Below are 13,498 nucleotides of genomic sequence, written 5' to 3' on the forward strand. Positions count from 1 at the left end.
AAACCAGAAGGGCCTTAGATAATTTAGCCAAGTGGTTTTCACACAAGAAAATTATACATTAGGATTATGGGGTAGGTTTTAAAAAATACCAATGCCTAGTATTGCCTCCTCCTCTACTTAAACACACTGGAGGAACCACTACTTTTTCCCCCCTTTCCTTTTTTTGTGTATTTTTAAATTTTTTGTTAAAATATATATAACACAATCATACTGTTTTAACCATTTTAAGTGTACAATTCAATGGCATTAATTACATTCATAATGTTGTGCAACTATTACCACTGTTTTCAAAACTTTTTCACTACTCCAAACAGAAACTCTGTAATCATTGTTTGATTAATTACCCATTCCCCTTCCCTACAGGCCCTGTAACCTCTAATCTATTTTGTTTTTATGAATTTGTCTATTCAAAATACCTCATATAAGTGGAATCATATAATATTTGTCCTTTGTGTCTGGTTATTTCAGTTAGCACATGTCAAGCTTCATCCATATTGTAGTATGTATTTGAACTTCATTCCTTTTTATGGCTGAATATTTGATTGTATAGATATACCACATTTTCTTTATCCATTCATCTGTTTAGGCACTTAGGTTGTCCCCCCCCACACACACCCCCCAAACACATACTGGAGGAAACACTGTTTTTTAAAAACTTAACTATGTCATACACAAAGACAGTAACATGACAAAAGGAGGCAGAGGGGAAAATGCCAAATGGCCCAGGGAAAAGGCCCAGAGGAATGAATATGTGAACAATTTAGTTTGGATGGCAGGAAGCCAGGTTTTGGGGTGGGATTCTCAGTGGCAGGGGTGGTCACATGATTGAGGCTTTTCTCCTACATTCTATACAGATGTCATCATCACCACTGTTTCTTGTTAGAGAATTTATGATTTCAGGAAAATGAAAATAGTTTCTTTTCTGAAAGAGAGCTTAGCAGCAGATTCTTCTTCTCTAAAGCAGTGGGCTTTTACACAGAGATACAGACTCGAAGAGTTTTAGTAAAGCACCAGCAACCTTAAATGCTGCCTCTAGTCCTCCTGATCCTTACGAGTTGCTGTGGGAAAGAGAAAGAAGAATTCCTATTCAAAGAGGAATGTTAAGGATTATGCCTTATTATTTCAGGCAGGGCTTAGCATAAAGAAGGTAGAGTCATGCTGACAGCCTTTGGGGCCTCAGAACATGGGCCCTTTTTCATAAGATCAGAGGAAGGAATGGATTTTCCCAGCAGGTCTCAGGAGATACATTTAACAGCTCAGATCCAATGGACGTCTTGATGTCTCATGATATCCTGAAAAGATGGTTGTTGCGTCCTCCATTTTAGGTGATCAGTTAGGTGTAGTCTTTTACATTTTCATTCAGGGCAAGGATGTTTAAGCTCATGAGGGTTATTCCTAAGGTCTCCTGGGGGTAGGCTGTTCAGATATAAGGTGGTAATATATCAGCTCTTTAGTGTCAAATATCACATTGGTGCCTACATTTAAACCACTATATTATAACCAAGTTGCTCTAGCCAGCTTTGTATCTAAGACTTTTTTACCACTTTAGGGATCAGTCTAGTAATTAAAGAAACTCTTATTACCAAATGGCATTTGCCTTAGGTACCATAAAAGAATTGTCCTAAGGATTTCTACTAAGACAATAGGTATGCCAGTGTTAATTCTTAATTTTAGGAGTAAAGTGATTTTGGACCTTATGTTGTGGGATGTAGCTTAGGAAACTGCCTCCTTTGGACAAAAATACTGGCTTCAGGCTTGCTACGCTGAATTATGCCCGTTGTTCAAGCAACACCAAATTATGCATCCTTAAATACATTTGTGTCTGACATTTCAGGCTGATACATTTTTAGCCTGGCAGGCTGGTCCACCGGTCCTTTGTTTCACATTCTCTCTACTTAGTTGAGTTGCTCAACGCAACTGAAATGGACACCTCTGCTTTAGAGGACCTCTCCCCGTATAAATCCTTGTCAGAAGAACTAGAGCATGAGATCAGTTCAGACATCTAGTCTCTGAGAGGAAGATGTTGAGTTGGCACATTAGTTAAAACAACTTCGAGCAGATGGTACAAAGTTGTGATCACTGAACTGCACAGTGATCTTGCATAGGAAAGATATCAAAACACTAGAAGTGTGAAATCTAGAAAAAGTCAAACTTATTTTGAAGAGTTGAGTCAAAACAATTATCATTTAAAACTTTTTCTCTTAAAATAGACGTAACTATCACTCTAGTTGTTGGCAGAGTTAGAACTCAAAATCAACATTTGACTTTTAAATTTTTCTCTAAAAAAACCTGTTTTCTCTCCTCTTTACTTGATTGTTACATATGCTTATATTCCCAATTCAGGCATGCTTTCCACCTGTAAATCTACTAAGATCCATCCTGTTTGGGTTTGATATATGCCCCAACAGCCCCTTGTACTCCATATAGTTGCTTGCATTATTAACTTAATAAATATTAAGTTTGAATTTACTTGTTGTCTCTTCCACTAATCTGTAAGCTTTATGAGTACAGGGACCATGTCTACTTTATTTATCTTCATATTTACATAATCTAGCATGGTGCTAGGCATAAGATTCCTCAATATTTATTGAAATTCTCACATGTTGAAAGCTTACATGTGCAAAAATAAAGGAACTAGTCAGGATTCCAGGTTCTTTTCAAGGACTGTATTCATAAAGCCTGAAATTAAATGAAAACTAGAAATACTGCAGAAGAGTCTTTCATTATAAGATGGATTTTGCATCAGTGGGATACAATATAATATTAATGGTGTTGAGAAATGCTGGAATATATCTGTTATAGACTGATCCATTGACAGAAATGAACAAAAACTGTACAAGGAAAATAACAACTTAAGGTATGCAGTTGGACTAAGATTAAAATCACTAATGTATGCCTAACAGGATGTTGAATAAAACTTGCTCATATATCAGAATAAGCATCCAGGATCCCACAGTGGAGGGCAAAATATCCACTTTCAAAAGCCAGTCATTAGGGCTAGATATGAGTCCTTGTATTTTATCAACAAGATCACTCCACCTTCCCATTCCTTAAAATTCTGGAGAGGGTAATGGGATGTTCCAGTTATCTATGATAGGTAATAAGTCACCCCAAAGCTTAGTGGCTTAAAATGGTGACAATTGTTTTATTATGTCATGGTTTCTGTAGATCAGGAGTTTGGGAGGGACTTGGCTGGATGATTCTGTCCCTTGGTCTCTTATATACTTGAGATGAGTTGCTGACATTGGAACAGTAGGGGCTGGAGGAGCTCGGGGATGACAAGGCATTTCTCTCTCTTCATGTAGTCTCAGGACCTTTCTAGGTGGTTTCTGTACATGAGCTAGTTTGAGCTTCACAGCATGGTGGCCTCAGAGCAGTCCGACTGTTTATCTAGTGGCTCAGAGCTGCCAGCACAAGTGTTGTAGCTATGAAGGAATAGCTATATCACCTTTTATGAGGTCACAGAAGTCACAATATATCACCTGCCATGGTTGAAATGGTCACAAAAGTCTGCCTACTTTTAATAGGAGGAGATATAGAACCTACCTATTTAATAATGTCAAATTCACATTTAAAAACATGTAGTATAGGAGATATTAGATTAGTGGCTCTCTTTGGAAAATAGACTCTGTCACAGGTATCATATTACCTGTTATGAGTCTTTGGTCTAAGAAGAATGTTGTGCTTTTTCCTTACAGGTAGGTAGAAGAATGTTCCCCCTTAAACCTGACTGAGGGTGAAAGTTTTGTTGTTGTTACATGCCACTGAGTCACCTCTGACTCCTGGTGACCCTATGAATGAGTGATGTCCACAATATACTGTCCTCAACAGCCCCCCTCAGCTCCTGTAGACTCATGTTTATGGCTTCATTTATGGAGTCAATCCATCTTATATTTGTTATTCATCTTTTCCTCCTGCCTTCTGTTTGACCCAAAATGATCTTTTCCAGGGAACCTGGCCATCTTTTGCTGTGCCTGAAGTAGGATAGTATCAGTTTTGTCATTTTTGTCTTCTACAATGTTTCAGACTTAATTTGCTAAAGGACCCATTTGTTCATCTTTCTGGCAGTCCAGAAAGTCCATAGAGCTCTGCTTTAACACCATAATTGAAACAAATCAATTTTTTTTCCTATTGGCCTTCTTCACTGTCCAACTTTCACATCTGTATATAGTAATTGGGAATACAAGGGTGTGGGTGACCTTAGTCTTGGTCTCTAATGACACATCTTTGCTCTTGATGAACCCCCCTAATTTTTCCTTTGCTGCCTTTCTAAGCCTCAGCCTTTTCTTGATTTCTTGACCAGTCTCCATTTGAATTGATGACTGAACCAAGCTAAGCAAAATCTCTAGTAATTTTAATGTCTTCATTGTCTGTGTTAATATTTTGTATTTCTTCTGTAGTCATTATTTTTTGTCTTCTTGATATTCAAATGCAGTCAGGCTAAAGGTCATTATTTGCAAAAATTGCAATTCTGCTTAGACAGCACATTTTAATTTGCCCTTTGCTTGCTTGAGCAGAGAAAGAAAATTGGAGAGAATGAGGCAATGGTGAGTAGCCTGTATACTCACTGGAGTGGTAAGGATGTGTTTCCCAGGGCCAAATGAATACTTGCTGGTCCTTGCCCCAGAGAGCTGCCTACCAGGAAGAGGACCAAGCAGCAAAACTCTGGGCTGTAAGCCCTAGGAAAGGAGGCTGTCCCACATGAGGGGTTTGAGCAGTGTAGCCCTGCAGAATTTACCTGATAGCTTGAGTTTGGATGCCTGCAACCTATAAGGTATCAGTGGCTTATCAGAGAAACAAAGACAGTCAAAAAGAGAATCCCAACATGTATCAGAATCAGGGTTTAACTTGAGACACAGAACCAGTAGATTAATTAATTACAAGGAATTGACTTAAGCAATTGAGAGGGCTGGATAAACAAGTCTGACCTCTGTAGGGCAGGCAGCTAGAAAGAGAAGATTGGGAGCATGTTAAAACCATGGGAGGACAGGCTGAACTTTGCGTTCCACAGGCAATAAGGAAAGGGAGATCATGAGCCAGCTGGAACGTCAAAGGCTTAAACTGTTTGCAGTCTCCAAGCTCAAGGAAAGCCTAAGCCCTCTTTTAAAGTGTTCATCAGTTAAGTCAGGTTCACTCAGGATAGTCTTCTTTTGATTAACTTAAAGTCACCTGATTAGGGATTTTTATCATATTTGTAAAATAACTTGACAGCAGGAGCTAGATTAGTGTTTGATTAAATAACGGGGGGTATAGTTCAGCCTAGTCAGGCTTATACATCAAAAACCTATCACACAACAGCAGCCAATATATGAGACATGTGTCCCTTTCTTTTTCCTTCCTCTCTGTGCCAATACATCAAGGGAGCTAGAACCTAGAAAAGAGATATGGAGAAAGTGTCCCAGAGGCAGACCATATTGCCCTCCTGAGACTGTAAAGGGAGGGAATGGGAGGAGTAAAATAACAGACCACATCCTCTCCCTATTCATGGCCTTGGAGCTATAAAATCTGGCATGCAGTAGGGAAGGGGGAAGATTTGAATGGATATGTCACAATTTTAACAATGGACAGCAAGTAGGAAGTTATGTGACCTGAGATGTCATTAAGATTCTTACTGACTAGCAAGGAAAGGAGATTTAATGTGGTAAGTTTGGGTACAATTACTGGAGACAAAACTCCACTGAGTTGAGACAACTGCATAAAAATGATTAGATAACAAAAACTGCAAGAACTATTGCAGATGTTAAAGAAGGAAAATATGTGGCTAGAGTGGTCAAGGAAGACTTATTTCTAAAAAGCAGAATTTGGATTGGGACTTCTTAAAAAATAAACGTTAGTTAGAGTGTTGGAACAGTATTGAGAAAAAAGGCTTGAGAAATGACATGTACATGTTGGGAGTGAGGACAGGGAGAATGTTGGACTGATCAAAGTACATGTGTTGAGTCAGGTATTGATAGGGGTTTTTCTAGGCAGGGTCTTGAGAGCTGGGCAGTGGAATTGAAATTTGATGAGGCAGTTACTAGGAAATCACTGTAGGTTCTTGAATGGGCAAGCTTGAGGGAAGTTTTTGTTTTGAGTCTTTTGAAGGCAGATTAATGTAACAGTGGTATAATATAGATGGATTTTAGGAGAGAAGGACTGAGATTCAAAGGGGCTAGTTAGGATGCTATTGCAATATTCTAGATAGGAATTGACAATAACCTGACCCAGAGTCACAAAGGTAAAATGGAACTGGAGAAAGGGAAATATAGCAAAGACAAAAACATAAAGACTGATGACCAAGTGGAACTGTGGTAGCATAAAGGATTAATTCAGTTCCTTGGTTTCTAGCTTGGGGAACTGGAAAAATGGTGGTTGCAAATATGAATGAGGAAGTTAGGGAAAATCTATTTGGGAGACCATGGCTATTAATTCAGTTTGTGATTATTGAAGCTGAAGTAATGATTTGAAGTGGCAATGTTCAAATAAAAGTTAGAAAAAAAGAACATCAGATTAGCTTGATAGAAATGCGCATGAAGGATGGCAAATGGAAGGTCCAGGCTGAGAAACTGAAAGACTTGGAGGCACAGGTGGTGTTTTTTACAATAACTCCTTCCAACTGAAGGTGGCATCCTTTACAAGACAAAGGAGTAAATAGAGTTGGAACGGTTGGCTACCCAGATGGTATCAAAGAACAAGATATATTTTGATAACTGGACCATAGCTCAACACCCTGGAATTGATGGGGTTTTGGCAAGGACTAGGAAGTATGTCATGAGGATAACAAAATAGAAGGGTTTCTCTCTCTCTCTCTCTCTCTTTCTCTCTCTCTCTTCCCCCCTCTGGGAGAGGAGGCATCATTTTGGAAGAAAATTGTTCTTGGATGGATAGCTAGATAATGAAAGGGAATTGAGTGAACAAACACAGAAAGAATAACAGTTTCAAAGATTTAATTACAGGTGAAAGGAAGCTGAATTTATTGTTAACACTTGCTGAGAGCTGTGTGTCGGCATTGTGAAAAATTCTTTATATATGTATTATCTTACATAATCCTTACAAGAAGCTTAACTTTTTTTCCCCCACTAAACAATGTGTTATGGACATCTTTCCATGTCAGATAAAAATCTGCATTGCCAAGTTTAATGGACATATAGCATAGTATTACACTGCATGAAGGGCCAATGTATTATAGTAAGCTACAGCAAACTTTCCTATTAAACATTTTTTCCACACCTTTAAAATTTTTTAATTTAAAAAAATTTTTATTTTCCACACCTTTTTGTATGAGCTTTTTTTTTCCTTAAATAAAAGATGAACATTTTTAGTTTTTAAATTTTTGAACATTGTGATTCAAAAATAAAAATATAAAAAGGTATACAGCAGGAAGCCTTTCTTTCATGTTTCTTCCATTCTTGTTTCCTGTCCTATCCCTACAATTATTAGTTTCCTTCATATCTTTCCATAATTTCTTTATGCTATATAAGCAAATATATAAATATGTATTCTTATTTCTTTCCTTTTGTTTTCTTTTTACACAAAGTAAAAAGCACCTTGTGTTCATCTCTTTAGGGTAAAATATTAGAAGTGGTATTGCTGAATTAAAGGGCAGTTTCAGTAAAATCTTAGTTAAAAAACATATTGCTCAATTGGGCATCAGGAAGGTTTACACACCAAATACACGTCACTACATCCATTTTATTTATTTTTTACTTTCAGTGTATCCGCATACCTTAAAATGTATGGAGAGCTCAGAATAAATGTTATAAAATCACTATAATTTGTAACATAAGGCTAATTCTGGTATTATACAGAAGTGATTATATAAAAGACTTGGACTTATCCACTTAAAATTCATAATATAGACAAATGAATACAATGAGAATGAAAGGTTTTTTTATCCTCACCTGAGGACATTTCTTCATTGCTTTTAGAGAGAGAGGGAGGGACTGTGGAGGGGAGAGAAAGAGAAACATTGATGTGAGGGAGAAACATCAATAGGTTGCTTTCTTGTGTGCACTAACTAGGGATTGAACTCGCAACCTCAGCTTGTGCCCTGACTGGGTATCAGACCCTCAGCTTTTTAGTCTATGGGACGATGCTCCAACCAAGCCACACCAGAAGGGCTGGTGTGATCTAGGTTATGTTTATTTTATTGGATAGTTGGAGAGACAGGTAGGAATGAAAAAATGCAAAATTATCAGTTGTTTGTGATGTAAAGATATGAAATAGAGACAGATGAATCAAAGAATAACCAGAATGATAAATAGGGGCAGAGTTAAGATGAGAACGAAAAAGGGTAGATCATTTCATTGGGTCTCATATACCTGGTAAGGCATATTGCCAGATCATCTCTTCCTATAACTTTTTTAAAACTTCTGTAACAGCGTCTATTATTATTATTGAATTAGTATGTATTGATTATAATAGAAATTACACTAAATTTCAAATGAATATGTATATGTCTTTTTTTTCCTTAAATAGAATTATCTGAAGAAATGGATATTTCTCCCTCCAAAAAACATCCCATTAAAAAACGAGTGAAAATACATCCCAACACAGTGATGGTAAAATACACTTCTCATTATCCCCAACCTGGGGATGATGGATATGAAGAAATTAATGAAGATTATGGAAATTTTATGGAAGAAAATCCAAAGAAAGGCCTGCTGAGTGAAATGAAAAGAAAAGGAAGAACTTTTTTTGGAACCATGGATACCCGACTTCCACCAACAGAAGACCCAATGACAAATGAGATTGGACAATTCCAGAGCTTTGCAGAAAAAAACATTTTCCAATCCAGAAAAATGTGGATAGTGTTGTTTGGATCTGCTTTGGCTCATGGATGTGTAGCTCTTATCACTAGGCTTGTTTCTGACCGTTCTAAAGTTCCATCTCTAGAACTGATTTTTATCCGTTCTGTCTTGCAGGTCTTTTCCGTGTTAGTTGTGTGTTACTACCAGGAGGCCCCCTTTGGACCCAGTGGATATAGATCACGACTCTTCTTTTATGGTGTATGCAATGTCATCTCTATCACCTGTGCTTATACATCATTTTCTATAGTTCCTCCCAGCAATGGAACCACTATGTGGAGAGCCACAACCACAGTCTTCAGTGCCATTTTGGCTTTTTTACTTGTAGATGAGAAAATGGCTTATATTGACATGGCTACAGTTATTTGCAGCATCTTAGGTGTTTGTCTTGTCATGATCCCCAACATAGTTAATGAAGAAAATTCCTTGTTAAATGCTTGGAAAGAAGCCTTTGGATACACTATGACTGTGATGGCTGGGCTGACCACTGCTCTTTCCATGATAGTATACAGATCCATTAAGGAGAAGATCAGCATGTGGACTGCACTGTTTACCTTTGGTTGGACTGGGACAATCTGGGGAGTATGTACTATGTTTGTTCTTCAAGAACCCATTATCCCATTAGATGTAGAAACCTGGAGTTATCTCATTGCTATATGTGTCTGTTCTACTGCAGCATTCTTAGGAGTTTATTATGCCTTGGACAAATTCCATCCAGCTTTGGTCAGCACAGTACAACATCTGGAGATTGTGGTAGCGATGGTCTTGCAGCTTCTAGTGTTACACATATTTCCTAGTGTCTATGATGTCTTTGGAGGGGTAATCATTATGATTAGTGTTTTTGTTCTTGCTGGCTATAAACTGTACTGGAGGAGTTTAAGAAGGCAGGATTACCAGGAAATTACAGACTCTCCCATTAAATGAATACCTGATTATTATCTTAACCATTGGTCATTAATAGGTACACTGCCATTTTAATATTCACCTACATCTTTTGTTATATAATTGGCAGAGTGCTAGATAATATTTTACGTAGATGTAGAAAAATATATTCTAGTCTAATATATTCAAAAACTAATATTAAATATGTGAAATGTCATGAATGTAATATCTTTACTGTTGTTAACAAAAGGTAATTGTGGTAGGAGAATGTTAGCTTTCATCACTAAAGAATATAAACTTGAAGAAAGGACCCCTTTCAGATGGAAATTCTGTGATACTGAAGTTCAAAGATTAGAAAAATGTTCATGCCCAATGTTTTATAAATGTTCAACAAAAATCAATCAATATTCAAAAATCTTCATTTGTGAAAAAGGAGAGGGTAAAACACTGAACACTGGGCCCTGCTTTATTATCAATTTGCATTAGAAAACTAGAGGTGATTGGGCTGGTAAGGAAGCTTGAGCTAAAGCAAGAAGAGGAAACAAAAGAAAGGAGCTAGTTTTTCAGTGATAAGGATGCTTATCCTACCTTAGAAGAGTAAATTGGTCTTACTCTTGCTATGGCCACACTAGGCAATGCATTGGATATGGAAGTATGTACTTAGTGTATGGCATTTTTTGCCTGATGATGGGAAGTCTAGTGTTGGGGCAGGTTCTGCTTATCCTCAGCTATAGGATCTCTTCCACAATTGCCCTTGTTTAGATTTTGTAGCCAGTACATGTATGAGTTTTAGTAAAGGTACTCCTTAGCCCTGAAAGAGACAGTAACAGTAATCACAGTATAGAAAGAAAACTGGCAACATAGTGTTCTCAGATTTTTTTTAAAAAGGTCTAAAAGTCTCCAAATTCACCTTTCTATACTTTCCTCTCTGGTGCTATGGCTCAGACCCTGCAAACTACATTTTTCCTATGCTAGCTGATGTTTCACTAGGTTCCACCAATAAAGGCCATTACATGGAGACTGGAAGTAGGAGAAGGGACAAAAAGACTTCCTCTTTTCCGTTTGTTTGCAGTGTCTGTCATTGTTACCTGAGCAATAAGCAATGGTCCCTTGCTCTGGCAGGTACAACTGATTTCAGCCTTGAGCTTCTTTTGGCACACCTCCACCCCCAACCAGCCTCATCATATCCCTCTCAGAGGTAGCAGGACCAGATGGACAGCATCCCCTCAGGGACTGGAACTTCAGTTTATCTGGGTCATCCCTCTGAGCTTCTGAGACCTGATAGTCCAACCTCAATTCCTCTTTATCACTTGCTTTAGGGGAGATAGCTGCTCTCTACAGTTATCACCTCTGGGCTACTTCAGTGTTCCCTTTTTGCTTTTTCAGTCCATCTGTTGCTGGCAATGTTGGCTCTTGGTTCTTGAGTTCAGCGAAGAACGAATTCAGAGCCAAGAACTTGAGGACAACAGGAAGTTTATTTAGCATGCAAAACGAAAGCATACTTGAAGAGAAGATTTGAGTGTGCTGTTCAGAGAGCTGGCTTGGCCTTTTAGAAGGAAAGTCACAGAGGCAGAAGTGAGCTAGGTATGCTATGTGGACTTGGGAAACAAGTTACAGAAGCAAAACAAGGGCCTTTGGAGACAGGTAAGGGGGTGGGGATCCTGGGACAAGCTGTTGCTGTCTGCTGCTCCCTTGGTTACAAGTGTCATGGGGACCCTTAGAGCTTAGGAGAAAGTACAGATACACACCTGAAGAAAGAAGGTGAGGTTGCGCTCTAGTCAGTGAGAACACACTGGGTACTTTTTAAAAAAGGTTTTTATCTAAAGGCAGGAATTTTAGGGGGGTCTTGGGAGGATCTCAATAGAATATTCATCAGCTTTTCAGGTGTGTCCTGTAGTATGCTGATGCATCCAAGTGAGCATATAGGCCATTCTCTTGTCAGTTTCACCTTTGAAGAATGTCACCTGGAAGGGACCAGGACTGAGGTGGGTCTGACCCAGCATGATCTGGAATGTGTAAGATAAGACCTTGCAATTTATTATCTGGCTGTAAGTTGCTTGCCTGGTTTGTTCAACTATCTGTCTCAGTCTCAGTTTCCCCATTCCACATGCCAAATAATTGTCCTAGCTTCTTACTATCCTGCCTCACATCAATATCCAATACTAAATTCTCTGTTGTAATAGCTTGTGATTTCTATTTTCTTCACTAATGTGTCTCTCAACCTTCCCCCAAAGAACCCATAGCCATTAGTTAGGTGTCTGTCCTTTTAGTAAAATGTTAACGTTCAAACTTTCTGGCAATTACTAGACACTGGATTTCAAAGGAATTATCCAAATTTGAAGCACAGACAGACTTGAAAAAAAATTAATAAAGCCTGGAATGACATGTATAAGGACTAAGAAGTCTAGTGTAAGTGTAAGTCTCAGAAGAGAATAGAAAAAGAAGGCAGAAGAAAATATTTGAGGCAATGTTGGCCAAAAGTTTTCCAAATTGGACAAAAAGGAAACAACTACAACCAGCAATCCACAAAAACAGGGATAAGTGAGTCCAAGCAGGATAAATACCAAGAAAACCATAACTAGTAACATAGTGTAACTGCTGATAAACAAAGGTAAAAAAACAAAATCTCAAAAGTCAGGAAAAAAGACATATGACATTCTGGAAAACAATGATAAGAATTACAGGTGGCTTCTCATCAGAAACAATGGAGGCCAGAAAACCATAGAATGGCATTTTTAAGTGCCAAAAGAAAACCCTTTGATGGCCTCTCGTGGCCTATACAATAAAGTTTAAGGTCCTTAACTTCAGTAACCCAATATTGCTTACATTTCCAGTCATCTGCTCCAGCAGTATTCTACTCTTGTGTAATACCTTTTTTATGCAGACCTCTCTATGTAGAAATCCCTTTTTGCTTACTTAATTGCGTCACTAGCCTGACCACACAGCTTCCCTCCTCTTGTGGCTTAATGACACCCTGTACATATTATTGCTGTACTTACTATATTAATAATAAGTATCTGTGTAAATTTCATTTTCTGATACTGGATTGAACTCCTTTAAGTTAAAGACTGATCTTTTTAGATCTCTAGTACGTATTGTAGTGCCTACCCTAGAGCGGACCCTTAATAAATTTTCGTTGATTTAAATACTCAATCCAGAAATTAAATTTAGTTTCCAGGGTCCACTAATTTCTATACCTAACATTTGAGACTGTGATTAGTTCCTTTTTGCCAATTAGTAGGTTGGGCTCTTTTTGGTCCTAAGCAGTCCTGCTATACAATGATACTACACCAGATCATTGTCTCTAATCAGTTCTAACTATACACTAAGAACAGTTTTCTGGGAAAGGCCTTGAGACATGGAAGCTCTTTTTTTCCTTCCCTGTTTTCCTAAATCCTTTCCTTTGGGATTAATGAAATGAGCTGCCTGCAAGCTTTTATCCTAGACAGATTAGCTACTCTCTCTGAAGCCCCATTTCCAGTCCATACGTCTTAAATTCTGAACTAAATTTTCCTGTTGCTTGATTTTGGCTAGCCCTGCTCCATTTAGCACTAATTGTGAAGGGTGATTACTGTTTTTGGTTTGAGTTCCACTAAAAGGAAAAAGAAACAACATACATGCTTATGTTTGGAAGTTGGGAGACAACAGCAGGTGTTAAAGGAAGTTTCTGGAATAACTACCACCCCATAAGAATGTGGACTCCATTCCTTCTAACTATATCATACGGCAATTCCTCAAAAAAATTTTAAAAGATTTTATTTACTTATTTGTAGACAGAGGGGAAGGGAGAAAAAGAGGGAGAGGAATATTGATGTGAGAGAGAGAGAAAT

The 13,498-nt window shown here is 38.0% G+C and overlaps 1 protein-coding gene across 1 annotated transcript in view; it reads left to right on the top strand.

The window, feature by feature from the left end:
* Positions 1-12,049, top strand: part of SLC35G2 (solute carrier family 35 member G2) — a 35,515-nt gene extending 23,466 nt beyond the window's left edge. Inside the window, exon 2 of the mRNA XM_054595773.1 lies at positions 8,458-12,049. Coding sequence (XP_054451748.1) covers positions 8,472-9,710 — 1,239 coding nt within the window. The 5' untranslated portion in view covers positions 8,458-8,471 and the 3' untranslated portion in view covers positions 9,711-12,049. The remainder of the gene's footprint in view (positions 1-8,457) is intronic.
* Positions 12,050-13,498: the final 1,449 nt, after the last annotated feature.

This window comes from Pteronotus mesoamericanus, unplaced genomic scaffold (genome assembly GCF_021234165.1).
Source record: "Pteronotus mesoamericanus isolate MK-2021 breed Mesoamerican mustached bat unplaced genomic scaffold, CSHL_Meso_final scaffold_54, whole genome shotgun sequence".
Classification (NCBI taxonomy): domain Eukaryota; kingdom Metazoa; phylum Chordata; class Mammalia; order Chiroptera; family Mormoopidae; genus Pteronotus; species Pteronotus mesoamericanus.